Source organism: Leucopleurus acutus (assembly GCF_964270905.1).
Source record: "Leucopleurus acutus genome assembly, chromosome: 10".
NCBI classification, from domain to species: domain Eukaryota; kingdom Metazoa; phylum Chordata; class Mammalia; order Artiodactyla; family Delphinidae; genus Leucopleurus; species Leucopleurus acutus.
In genome coordinates this window covers 61,596,303-61,608,868 of record NC_139153.1, presented here as the reverse complement: position 1 = coordinate 61,608,868, position 12,566 = coordinate 61,596,303, and the positions used below count along the sequence as shown (strand labels likewise).

General features: G+C 38.8%; 1 protein-coding gene across 15 annotated transcripts in view; it reads right to left on the bottom strand.

Moving 5' to 3' along the window:
* DST (dystonin) overlaps nt 1–12,566 on the bottom strand; it is a 558,750-nt gene that overhangs the window by 156,469 nt on the left and 389,715 nt on the right. For all 15 annotated transcript variants that reach the window (XR_014326489.1, XM_082847286.1, XM_082847281.1 and 12 more), the window contains 7 exons: nt 11,660–11,838; nt 10,590–10,728; nt 9,571–9,764; nt 8,235–8,397; nt 7,305–7,388; nt 6,491–6,598; nt 5,873–5,971 (listed from right to left, as the gene is read on the bottom strand). Coding sequence is in view for 14 of the 15 variants with exons in the window: in XM_082847286.1 (XP_082703412.1) it covers nt 5,873–5,971; nt 6,491–6,598; nt 7,305–7,388; nt 8,235–8,397; nt 9,571–9,764; nt 10,590–10,728; nt 11,660–11,838 (966 nt within the window). In the remaining variant the exon portion in view is untranslated. The remainder of the gene's footprint in view (nt 1–5,872; nt 5,972–6,490; nt 6,599–7,304; nt 7,389–8,234; nt 8,398–9,570; nt 9,765–10,589; nt 10,729–11,659; nt 11,839–12,566) is intronic.

Sequence of the window (12,566 nt, the reverse complement as noted above, 5' to 3'; positions counted from 1 at the left end):
TCCCCTAGGCGCTGATACTCCTTCACTGCCATCTCAAGATGTGTCTTGAAGGCTGGGTTCTTTTTCTGGATTTCACACTGGAGCATCACTAACTGATGCTCCTGTTCTTTTATCTGCTGATCCATCTTTTGCTTCAGGTTTTCCACCTCCCGTTTCTGGGCGACCAGCTCATCTGTGAGCTTCCGACATTTCTGGTAGTGATGTGCCTCCCCATTCTGCCCTCGGTGCATCTGCTCACGATATTGCTGGAGCTGCCTCTCAAGTTCTCGGATATTTGTTTCACAGAGCTTCGCGTTCTCTTGTGCCCTGAAGTTTTCCCGCTGGAGAGACACAAAGTCAAGCTGGATGCCCGAAATATCATGTTCCGTGATAACTTTGGAGTCCATCAGTTTTTCCATCTTTTTCCGAAACTCCTCTGCAGAACGTTTGAATTTCTCAGATTCCTCCTGAAACAGAACCATCTTCCTGTGGGTCACCTGCTCCTCTAGGACTTTTAAGTGCAGTTCGTCTTGCACCTTTTTCAATCTGTCGTTCAGGTCCTGCACCTGTGCCCACTGCATCTGCACTGCCTGCTCCCCAAGGCGTTTCTCCTCTTTGGATGCACTTAGCTCAGCACTCAGACTTTGCACCTCCTTCTCCGTGTTCTGGATGATGAGGTCCTGCTGGTCGCACTTCTGCTTAAATTCACTCACTAAATGTTGACTTTGGGCCAGGTCTTCTTCCAGGCATTTGATCCTCCTCTGGAAATCCTGTTCTGTTTTCGTCTGTTTGTGCAAGTGTTTGTTTGTGGCACAAAGCTGGTCTTTAAAACCATCCGCCTGGATTTTCAGTGCTTCACATCTTTGCTGGATGGCTTGTTTCTCTAAGACCACATTTGCCGATTCTGCCTGAATTCTCTCCATCATTAACTTGGTTTCGTTATTCTGCCTGGTGAGCTCATCCACTTTGTGCTTTAGTGTGTCTGCACAGTCATTACTTCTCTCCAATTCCTCTTTAAGCTTTTGGATTTTCTCATTATTCTCCTTTTCGGCTTGAATATTTTGAAGCAACTGCGCGTGGCTTTTCTCAAATTGTTCTTTCAGGTGATCTGACTTTCTCTGGCAGGATCGTGCTCTTTCGCCAGAGAAGTCCTTGTCATCCTGCAAAGAAGTAACTTGTGAATTTAAATGCTGGATGCTCCTCTTGGTGACGGCCTGTGTCCTGGTGATCCGGTCCACCTCCCTCTGCAGCTTCCCTTTCTCCTCCTGCAGAGATTCCAGTTCTAGCTCATAGTTGTGCTTTATCCTCTTAAGGTCATTGGCCTCCTGCCTGACCTCTTCTGCCTTCCCTGTGGTCTGGCTCAGCTGCCTGTCCAGCTCCCGGAGCTGCCGAGAGAACCCCTCCTCCGCCTGGTCCTTCCTTTCCAACTCCAGCTTGAGGCATCTCAGTGCATTGCTGGTTTCACCCAGTTTTTCTTTGAGCAAGCGAGCCTTCTCCTCCGATGAAGTTTTCTTGAGCTGCAGGGCACTGAGTTCATACTTCAGCTCCCTCATATCCTTCTCAGCCTTTCTATCGGCCACTGTCAGCTCATCCACCTGCTGCTTCAGTTCCTCAGCCTGGGTGCTCGTACAAGCTGGCAGTGGGTTTTCTTTGTACGAACTCTGCATCTCGATTATTTTTCTTCTGGCTTCCGATTCAATTTTCTGCTTTTCCTTCAGCTGTTTCTCCGCCACCTGTTTCTGGAACGTGAGGTCTTTCTCCATCTGCTCGACCAGCTTCAGGAGCTCCTCTTCGTGGTCCTTCTTTCTCCTTAGTTCCTCCATCAGCTTATCTTTCTGTTGCTCCACCTCGTGGAGGCTGGAGTCTTTCCTCTTCAGATGGTTCTCCAGGGCCCTCCTGGTGGCGGTGTGCTCCTCCAGCTGTTTCCGGAAGCCACTCAGGTTCCTCTGCATGGCCTCCCTCTGGGCCTCAGCCTCGGCCGTGAGCCTCCGCACGCGCTCCAGCTCGCGCTGCGCCGCCTCCTTCTCCCCCTCAACGGCCTCCAGCTCCCGGCGGTACCTCTGGGCCTCGCCCTCCGCCCGCATCTTCTGCAGGGTGATGTCCGCTGCATCCCTCTGCTGCTTCCTGAGCTCGTTCTCTGCTGCCTCCCTGACCTTTGGAAGCTCCTCCTCAACCTGGGACTTCTGCTTCTCAAGCTCAGTCAGCATCCTCTCCAGCTCTGTTATCTTCCCCGTGAGTTTGCGATTCTCCAGCATCGTCGCCTCCTGCCGCTGGAGCAGATCTGAATACACCCCGTGCTCAGAAGCCTCCTGACACCTTTTCATCTATGAGAGACGTTCAGAAGGGTCAAACCCATTCGACTCCAATCTGTCTTTAAGAATCTGAAGCCATGCTCATGAAAGGACTTACACAGACCAGTGAAACCAAAGGCAGAACAAACCCCACCACCAACCCCACCACCATCTGCAGAGAAGAAGCTTCAGAAAGTCAACAGTCGGAGAAGACAAAAAACCCTGCGTGTCAGGTTTTCTAAATCAAGGAATCTTTTCTTTCTTTTTTTTTTTTTTGGTCTCTTAGGAATAATTCTGCTTTTAAAATTAGCTAGCTCAGAATTTTACAGCAAGAAGGAAGCTTACAGTATGACCCTCACCCCAGATGAGGACACTGAGGTCCAGGGAGGTTAAATAATTTTGAAAACTCACACAATAGGCAAGTGACAAAGTAAGAACCAAAATTCTCACAACAGTCCTCTTTCTGCTCTCACACACAACTCAGTCCTGTGGGCTGAGAAGAACATACAATGTATAGGAACTGAATGACATTAGAGAATTTAGTTTTCATTTTCTAGCCCAATGGAAATTTGAAATGATATTTACATTCTCCTGTCTTAATGGTGAAAGAAGCAAGATACAGAACTTTGGAACAGAGAGCCAATTGAGGAAATAATACTTAACATAAGGAAGGAGGAAAATTATATAAAAATCTGTAGTTTCTACAATCAAATGCCTCACTAATTTATATTTGCCCTACTATGATACTTACAATAGTCAGAATTGCTAATGCAAAGGCACCTATAGTCCCTGGTGGCTTTAGAAAAGATGTGCTTCATGTACTCACTGATTTTGTTGTTGTCCTTAATGACATGGCTCATATGAATCCACTTTGGCAAGAACCTTCAGATACTCCATAAACATAAAGATATTTGTTAAATATAAATGCTTGTAAAAGTGTACTTAGGGATTCAGATCCAATTAAGAAAATGTGTTTACTCTACTGATTACAGAATCAATCTCAGCTGGGAGAAATACACTTGACTACAGAACATGATCAGGGCTAGTTTATAATCACAATTTAATTTCTCTTTATTAATACCATAAGGTTATTAGTGTCATATCATCAGCTCAAAATCATCATAGTTAGAAATAATTTAAACAAAAGGAGGGAAATTATTCTAAATAGCAGATTTTATTTTCATTGAAAAGTCCTGGTAAATCTCAAGAATTTAGTTTGTATTATAGACCATGCATCTTATTTTTCTTCCTCTCATTTCTTGATCCCCAATAATCTTGATGAGAATTTTAGATGTTTCCTTTGCTAACCTAAATATGATTTTTAATAAGAATTCATATAAAAAAAATCTCATCACAGCCTGCAATATTTAGTGTTCTATTTTCTTTATTTTCTTATCAGGGTCAACTCTCAGTGATACTGAAGCATTCTATCTGCTTACACATTAGGTGTTCAACATGTTTTCAGCAGATGATTTCTAAAAGGGTCTTTCTCAATTCCTCATCAAACTCTGTTTAAAACTTAGCTGTTGCTCAGAAGTTGTGAGTCCCTCCCTTTTTTTCTTGGTCATGTTCTAAGGTTTAAAAAAATGAAAATTCTCTCAGAAAAAAATGTCTGTTGTTAAACTCTCAGTGTTTTGGAGTCATTTTAGTGACTGATAATAATCTCATGTTGCCTGGATAACTCTGAATTTTTTAGCAAATATTAGAAAAATTACTAGAAACAATTTAGTCCTATTGCTGATTTGCTTTCTTGTATATCTCAAACTTATTCAAATAAAAATAACTTCAAGTTTTATCTAAATGTTCCCCAAGGAGACATGCTGTCCTTTAATCTCAGCAATTAACATTTAATATATTTTGCGATCAACAAAGACTGGAGAAATATCTTTATCCACCTATCTATTACAGACACTCTACTAATATTTCTGTAACTAATTTGGTATTATCTTTGAAATTAACTTGAATCCCTCTTTGATTTCATGTTTACCATGGAAAATTCTGCTCTCTGACCAAGATCTCTCATGTGAGTATAGATAGACCCAGTTTCAGAAACACTACTCTTTGGAATCTGAAAACTGAGCTATGTATCTTTTGTAAGATATTCTATTATTAATATCTTTAAGTGGTGAATTTTTAACAAGGAATTTTAAAATATGCTTTAAATTATAATAATCTTTGCATGGTCTTCCATAAGCTACATTGTTTTGACTTTAAATTCAACATACTTTTATATTTCAAAGGATGACAAGCATAATTTTGGATATATTTCAGGCTTTTTGAAATATCTTTTGGTTCTATCAACTTCTATTCTACTTCATCAGATACATTGAGCAAATTGGCTCATATATGTGCAGACATACATTGTAAGAAAGGGAAGGGCTTAAATTATTTATATTACATTTAACTACAAAATACACAATTTAAAAGATCTGTATACCATTTAAAATGGAATCATATATATCTCTTAAAAATTAAGAATGTAAAAAAAATATGGACTTTCCTTCATAGATGAGAAGTGTATGTCAATTATTTGAATGTGAAAATATTCTGGTTCTCCTTTCTAAACCCAAAGGAAGTTAGTTATAAAGACTTGCAAGTAGCCATGTTAGTGATTTAGTTGCCGAAAACTATTAACTCTGAACAGACAAAAGTAGTTTACAAAAGCGGTCATAATTTTAGAAACTAAGAAAGCAACATCTATTAGACATTTACTACCATTTTGGTTCTCTCATTATATGAACGGAGTTATACTAAGTACAGTCACCTACAGAATTTCAACAACGGTCTAATTTAAATGGCTAATGCCCCACAATTTACTTACTACAGCATTTGGTTTACTATTTTTGTCTGTTCTGAGGTTAGGAACAGAAAGCACATTAAGATAATAGAGCAGAGCATACTTTCAAAATTAGATACAATAGCCTTTTATGAAAATATATTTCCATAAATAACTCCTTATTCTTTCTGTTTCTGAATATATTTTAAATGCATAATCAAAGGCACTGAAGTTCTCCAAATTAGAATGGTATTTAGTCTTTTTAATATACACCATATCTTTTTGGCAAAGCTAAAAACAAAACCAAAATAACCCCCCCCACAATTCTTAAAAAGTACTACCATTTTGTATAAACACCTGCTACTTCTAACTTAATGGCTTTCATGTTTTAAATCCTTGAAGATGTAAATTAATTTAAAATGCATAAAACAAATGTGTTTATGTAATATTTCTGCAGATATCATAACAGTAGTAACTATACTTTAAAGAACAATACTTCTCAACTGTGAGAAAACTGAAAAACATTCTGCTAAACTGCCAACATTCCATAATTTAAATAGAACCACTTAACGACATTAACGCTCTCATACTAGAGATCTAGAGTAAAAATAAAATTTTTTTTTTCCTAAAAGGTTGTTTCTCTTTTTTTTGTAATGTTTTTCAGTTCGAGAGAATCTTAATAACAAACCAAAAAATCCTACGCCTCTACTGTTTTTCACTGTAATTTTATAATTAATCACTCATACATCAGCTCTCAACCACGTGAGTTTATCATGAAACCCTCTCGTGGCTCCTTTTCAGTAACCTGCCCATGGTTAATGGTTACCTCCTCCTCCTCCAGACGCTTCAATGAGTCCCCAGCAAATTTAATATATTGTGTCATGAGGGTGACCAGAGCCGTATACCGGGTCCTCAGGTCCATGAACTGCAAGTAAGGAAAAATAAAAATAAAAACAGAATCTCCAGTTGCCCTAAATGAGCTGAATGAACACTGAGTAATAATTAAAATATTAACTAGTCTATGGGACAGGGAAGTTCACGACTCCCCAGCAATGATAACCGAGTAGGAACGAGATTACTGCTGTGCAAACCACAGTGATGGCAATCCTCTTCTAAATTTGATCATGATACACATTTATTATTCTCTGCAATTCATTCATCTTGAATGAAGATTTTCAAAGGTTTTTTAAAACCCTTAATAAGATGCATTGTTATAGATAGAGAGCATCTGTTTGGGATGATGGAATGTTCTGGAAATGGATTGTGTTCAAGGTTGTACAACATTACGAATGTACTGAACGCCACTGAATTGTATGCTTAAAAATGGCTAAAATGGTGAATTTTCTATTATGGACATTTTACCACAATACAAATATATAAATGTAAAATTGCTAAGGTGTTGCTTCTCTCTTTTACACCCTCCCCATCTCTGGACGGGTATCACCTCTTGAATGACGAGGTCTGCCGAGCTCTGCATTCTCCGGCGTTTCACTGGAGACTTTTGTTGTGAATCCACCATAGCCCGGTAGGTCATAGTTTGTAATTCGTAGTCCTGTATAAAGGAAATGGTAAGATTAATTAAAGCAAAGCACTAACCCTTCATTCTATAGTGATTTGATGCAGAGAAAGGGCATCTACTTTCACTGAATAAGTCAAGAAAATATTGCAAAACTACATATCAATCCAATCCTGACATGTTTCCAAGGTGGTAATAAAAATCAGAAACATTTAGGGTGGCCAGGAAAGTTCCTAAGTCTCTTTAGAAGTTCATGGAGACATATAGGGACAGCGTGCCAGTTATTTTCAGCCTCCCTCTCCTCTAGTTAGGAAACGAGACTCCAGATCTGAATGGGTGAAGCTGAGGTGTGGTGACTTAGAGCACAAGGTAGACGTTCTCCCATGGAATATTCCAGCAATACTTCCATGGAGTACTCCAGCAATACTTGCATGGAACACTCCAGCAAGGAGGGGAGAGGGGAAGCAAAATGGTAAGAGGCGGATTACAGAGCTACATTTTATTCTGGTGCACATGGGGGTGTGGCCAGGCTGTGCACGTGTGTGACACAGAGAGAGAATGAAAGAACCAGGAGTCATCACGTGACACACACTTTCATAAAGAATTAACAGATAAGTGAAGATTCTCTGTTTCACTTTTTAACACAGACTGAATGACCTGCAAAGGCTTTAAAAGTATACCGTAGAAGCACCTCCCTGAATATCTGAACATGAAATCTGATGCAAGGAACTGGTCTTCTCACCTTCACTGCAGTGGAGTACTGCTCTGCGTATTTCTGACACTCATCCATTTTGCTCTGTTTCATTTCTATTTCAGACACCAGCATCTATAAGCACACACAGGTTAGGAGAAAAAGGACAAGGAACCCTATGCTATCCAACAACTTGAGATCTCAGGCACTAAGAAATATCTACATCACTTAAGACTACAGCTCTCTACCCCACTGCACTTTTTCTTTTAATCGTAGCCTTTATTTATTGATTGATTTATTTATTTGGCTGCACCACATGGCTTATGGGATCTTAGTTTCCCAACCAGGGATTGAACCTGTGCCCTGGGCAGTGAAAGCACCAAGTCCTAACCGCTGGATTGCCAGGGAATTCCCTCTACCCCACTGCACTTAATGTCATCTGCCTCATTGGGTAAAGTCCAAGCTTTCAAGATTAAGCCACTATGTGACACCCCCTCATGAGGCTTCCAAAGCAGAAATTACTAAACTCCATGGGAATTATCCACAAGTAGACTTGAAACCCTTATCCCCCACCTAATCCTGATCTAAAGAGAGCTAGAAATTACTGGCCCTCAAGATGGAACAAAAATCTCAAAGCATTTAACTCTTGGTCACATGTGGCTGTTTAATTTTCTATGACTAACCTTTTTTTTTTTAAATTTAGGATCCCATGAAACTATTGCAGCCAGCAAAGTACCAGAGAGATTTCCATACCTACGATTAAAGGATCATTAGAAACTTGAACTGTCGCAACATGCAACTTTCTTAAATCAAAATAAGGGATGGATGTAGGTTTGAGTGCAAATTTTTAACATTTCTGATTTATTCCCTGCCTTCCTTGAAATAGTTGCTGACTTATCTTACTAACAAGAGAAAGGAAGGTCAAGGTCTGAGTGACCAAATGCAGACACAACCCTAGCACAAGGAACTGTGTTTACACACCTTCTGTTGATTCAATTGTGTGGCTAGGGTTTTACTGTTTTCAGGCTGGTTTTCCTGAATCTTTCTCTGAGTAGTTTCAACTTGCTGGATCCAGTCATCTAAAGGGTGATAGGTATCTTTGTAGTATTTCAGCGACTTCCCAATGCCTTCCAAGTCCCGTAACCTAAGAGGTTAACAAAGGAATAGTCACGGTTTCCGAGAGTAACCAATAGGAAGGTGGAAGGTGTAGAAAAAAAGGGAGGGACAAAGTATTACTGTCCTAAGATGCACTAAGCACAACAACAGGGGTGTGTCAAGAATTCGAGGCCACAGCATCCCAGGCCCATCTCCAAGGGCACCTACACTGCCTTGGGTTGAATACAAATTCTTTTTCTCCAGGACTTGTGCAATTTATCGGTACTGATTATTCTAGGGACAAGCCCGAGAGACTAAAGCTGAAAAGCAGGAAAACTGGAAAGTTAACCATAATAATTATCAATCAGCAAGTCTTGAAGACCTAAAGTTTGCAGCAATGGCAGTTCACTTCTGAAAAAATGACATGGTAGCAATGAATGGTTCAACATGGACTCAGAGGGTACTTTCTAGGAACTGTGATTAAACACCCCAGTTTCTATGATTTTAAAACCACTACATTAAACCTACAGATCATGTATTTTAGAGATTAGATACTAAATATTTAAACATAATTTATTTCTCACAAATGGTACTATATAATAAATGCATTTTAGCTGCATTAATAAAAACAAAAAATGAATGAGAAGGAACACTATTCCATTTCTTTTAAGATGAGCCCCCAAAACCATCCCATTTCTTTTCACTTTTTTATTTCAGTCAGTGGGCAAATGATTTTGACTTTCTTGTCTCTTTGATTAAAATGAGCATTAGGACATTTCAGTTTCTTTACGCCTCCTGTCTAGTATAGATGCTACATCCGGCCCTAGGAAATGCATGACCCACCCTCCTCTTACTAAGTTATGGTTATTTTGATATTATCAGTGGTAATAATTAGAGAATTCTCTAATAATTAGAGAATACATTGTTTTTTCCTTCAGAAAAGGCAAGTAGATTAACTATATAAATGCCAGAGTACATAAACAGTTGTAATAACACAGAACAGAAAAATAACTTACTTGGAAGTTAAATATCTTACTAAAGGCCACCCTATAAAAAAGAAATGTAATTGGACAGAGCTCTTGCAATTAACACAATTAACTACATATGGAAATTAACTCTATGGAATGAATTACATACGGAAGTAAAAAGCCTAATACATTTAGACTTTACCCAGAATGCAGAGATTAAATCTGAGCTAAAACTGAATGAAAAGGGTGCTAACCTGTTGTCAATCTGAGCATGAACATTCTGCCACCTCTCAACCAACTGATCTGCTTTTTCTTTGTGCCAGTCAAAGTCAAGGTCACGCTCTTTGTAGGTTTTAAACATCTCATCACTGATGGTCTTTGCTCTCTGTAGCTCATCCTCCAGTGCATGGAAGACTTCTCTTTTTTCATCCACTTCAGATCTCCATTGCTAAAATAGATCAATTTATAAAGTTACAAAAACGTATCAACCGCTCATTGTGTAAACACATTATTCACCTAATTTTACCATTCATTTACAAATGACTGCTATAAAATCAGACAATGGAAAGAATATCTTTCATATACAAAATATTACATTAGCTTGAACCTTATAAAATTGCCAATATTTGACTGTACTTTGACCTAAAAAAACCAACAGTTTTATAGAGTTCAGTCTAACGAAATTTGCACATCAATAAAATAAAATATATTTCATAAGCAAGTCTGCTACCTCGGTAAGTCTTTTTCATTGTTTGTTTTTTAAATATCTACTGATCTCATTGTTTAAAAATGAACACATGCATTAAAAAATCACTGAGAAAACTTCTCACAATTGGTTTACAATATCTTTACTCAGAGCTTTATAAATGGAAGAAGAGAAACAGACGAGTATAACTATCAGCCTTTTTCCTTCTTAGATTAACTACTCTACTCATCTTGATTTCTTAAAATAACTGCCTCTTTCCACAAGAAAATCTATTACCAATAATTTACTTTTTAGCTTCAACTCCTCTTGCTGCCGACATGAACAGACTATAAAAACCTACTGTCAAAAAGATCCAAACTTCAAATGAAAAGAACTCACCTCAAACTAAAAATGAATGAACACACTCATTTACAGTAAGCCATGGTACTACAGAGACAGGACATGGAATGGACAGAAATGTATTCAAGTTCAGGTATTTAATGCTTGATGTCTGAAGACCTGGGCCAAGTGCTAGAGAAATACTTTTAAAGGATAATCTTAAAAAATAGCCAGCAGTGAAAGGCATACCTTTAAAGTACTCATTAGATTCTCAATGTTATTCTTGTCAGCTATAACTGCTTCCTCTTCACACAGTTTAGTTTCATAGAATTTTACAAGGGCTTCTGCAGCATGAGTGTTTTTTAACACCAAGTTGACAATTTTCAACCTGAAAAAGAGAATTAAACAACACCCCCTTTTGGTAAGTGTTTATTTTCCCACAATACAGTCCCAAAGCACCATGAGGGTGCATGATGCAGCATGGTCTTCATCCCGAGACACTGACACTTTTATTACAAGATTAACATCCCACTAAGTAAGTCAGACAGAGAAAGACAAATGCCATATGATATCACCTATATGTGGAATCTAAAACATGACACAAATGAACTTATCTACGAAACAGAACCAGATTCACAGACATAGAGATCAGACTTGTGGTTGCCAAGGGGGAGGGGGTTAGGGGAGGGATGGAGTGGGAGTTTGGGGTTAGCAGATGCAAACGGTTATATACTGAATGGATAAACAACAAGGTCCTACAGTAGAGCACAGGGAACTACATTCAATATCCTGGGATAAACCACAATGGAAAAGAACATGAAAAAGAATGTATATATGTGTATAACTGAATCACTTTTTCTGTAGCGGTGACTTGGCAATAAATAACACAACACTGTAAACCAACTATACTTCAATAAAATTTTTAAAAAAGGATTAACATCCTGCTAATGGTCTTCTAACAGAACCCATGTCCTGCCCCCACAGTGGTCTTCAGCAGGAGATTCCAACAGCAGAGGGGCTTCTTTCAAACCTAATTTAGACCAAGCCTGGGAGGAAAGTTCTATAGGCTACAACAGCTGAGCTACCAAAACTACAGGCAACATGTGGGAAGATCATTAATGCTCTAGTCTCTGAAGCTCACATTCCCTTTCAGCATGAAGATGCATCATAAGTCCACAGAAATATTTAATATATTTGTTATTAAGAAAAATATTTTGTATTCTTAAAAATGAACATTTTTGGCTAAACAGCCTATATATATAAGTGGCACTTTTATGAAGCCAGTTTAGATTATTTCTATTAAGGCAGTGGTTCCATACTTCTCTATGTAGGTGGAGGACATGGAATAGACGTGGTTCATGCTCTGGACGACCACGCTGAGCTCGGATCGCAAGGTGGGAGCCGTGGAAGAGGCGGCCGCTTGACTGAAAAAGTCGTCGCATTTACTCGTGATTGTGGCCAAATCGCCTTTAAGTCGCTCCAGCTCTTTCTTTAGTTTCTACACAACAGAGAACAAACATGAGGATTAGGCTATCACTCCAGATGGTGTCTGTTTCTTCAAACACTTTAAAAATACACATTTCCCATTATGACCCTTAACTTAAACACGTACGTATTCTTTTTTCTTAATTGAAGTGTAGTTGATTTACAATGTTGTGTTAATTTCTGCTGTACAGCCAAGTGATTCAGTTAAACACGTACATACATTTTGTTCATATTCTTTTCCATCATGGTTTATCACAGGATATTGAATATAGTTCCCTGTGCTATACAGTAGGACCTTATTGTTTATCCATTCTATATATAATAGCTTGCATCTGCTAATCCCAGACTCCCAGTATTTCCCTCCCCCACCCCCCTTCCCTTTGGCAACGACAAGTCTGTTCTCTATGTCTGTGAGTCTGGTTCTGTTTTGTAGATATATTCATTTGTGTCGTATTTTAGATTCCACATATAAGTGATAACATACGGTATTTGTCTTTTTCTGATTTACTTCACTTAGTATGATCATCTCTAGTTGCAAGACATTTACATACTCTTTACTTTTACTTTATCAAAGAAATGAAGCCAAAGTAGTCAAGTTTCATAATCAATCATTCCCTCACTGTCCATATCCTCGGGCCCAAACATCTAATTCAGTGCTTGTGCATCGAGCAGGTGAGAAACTGTGAGAAGCCCTCGCAGCCTCCACATAAATGGGTGAGAAAGCACGTGTTCCTGTGTTTA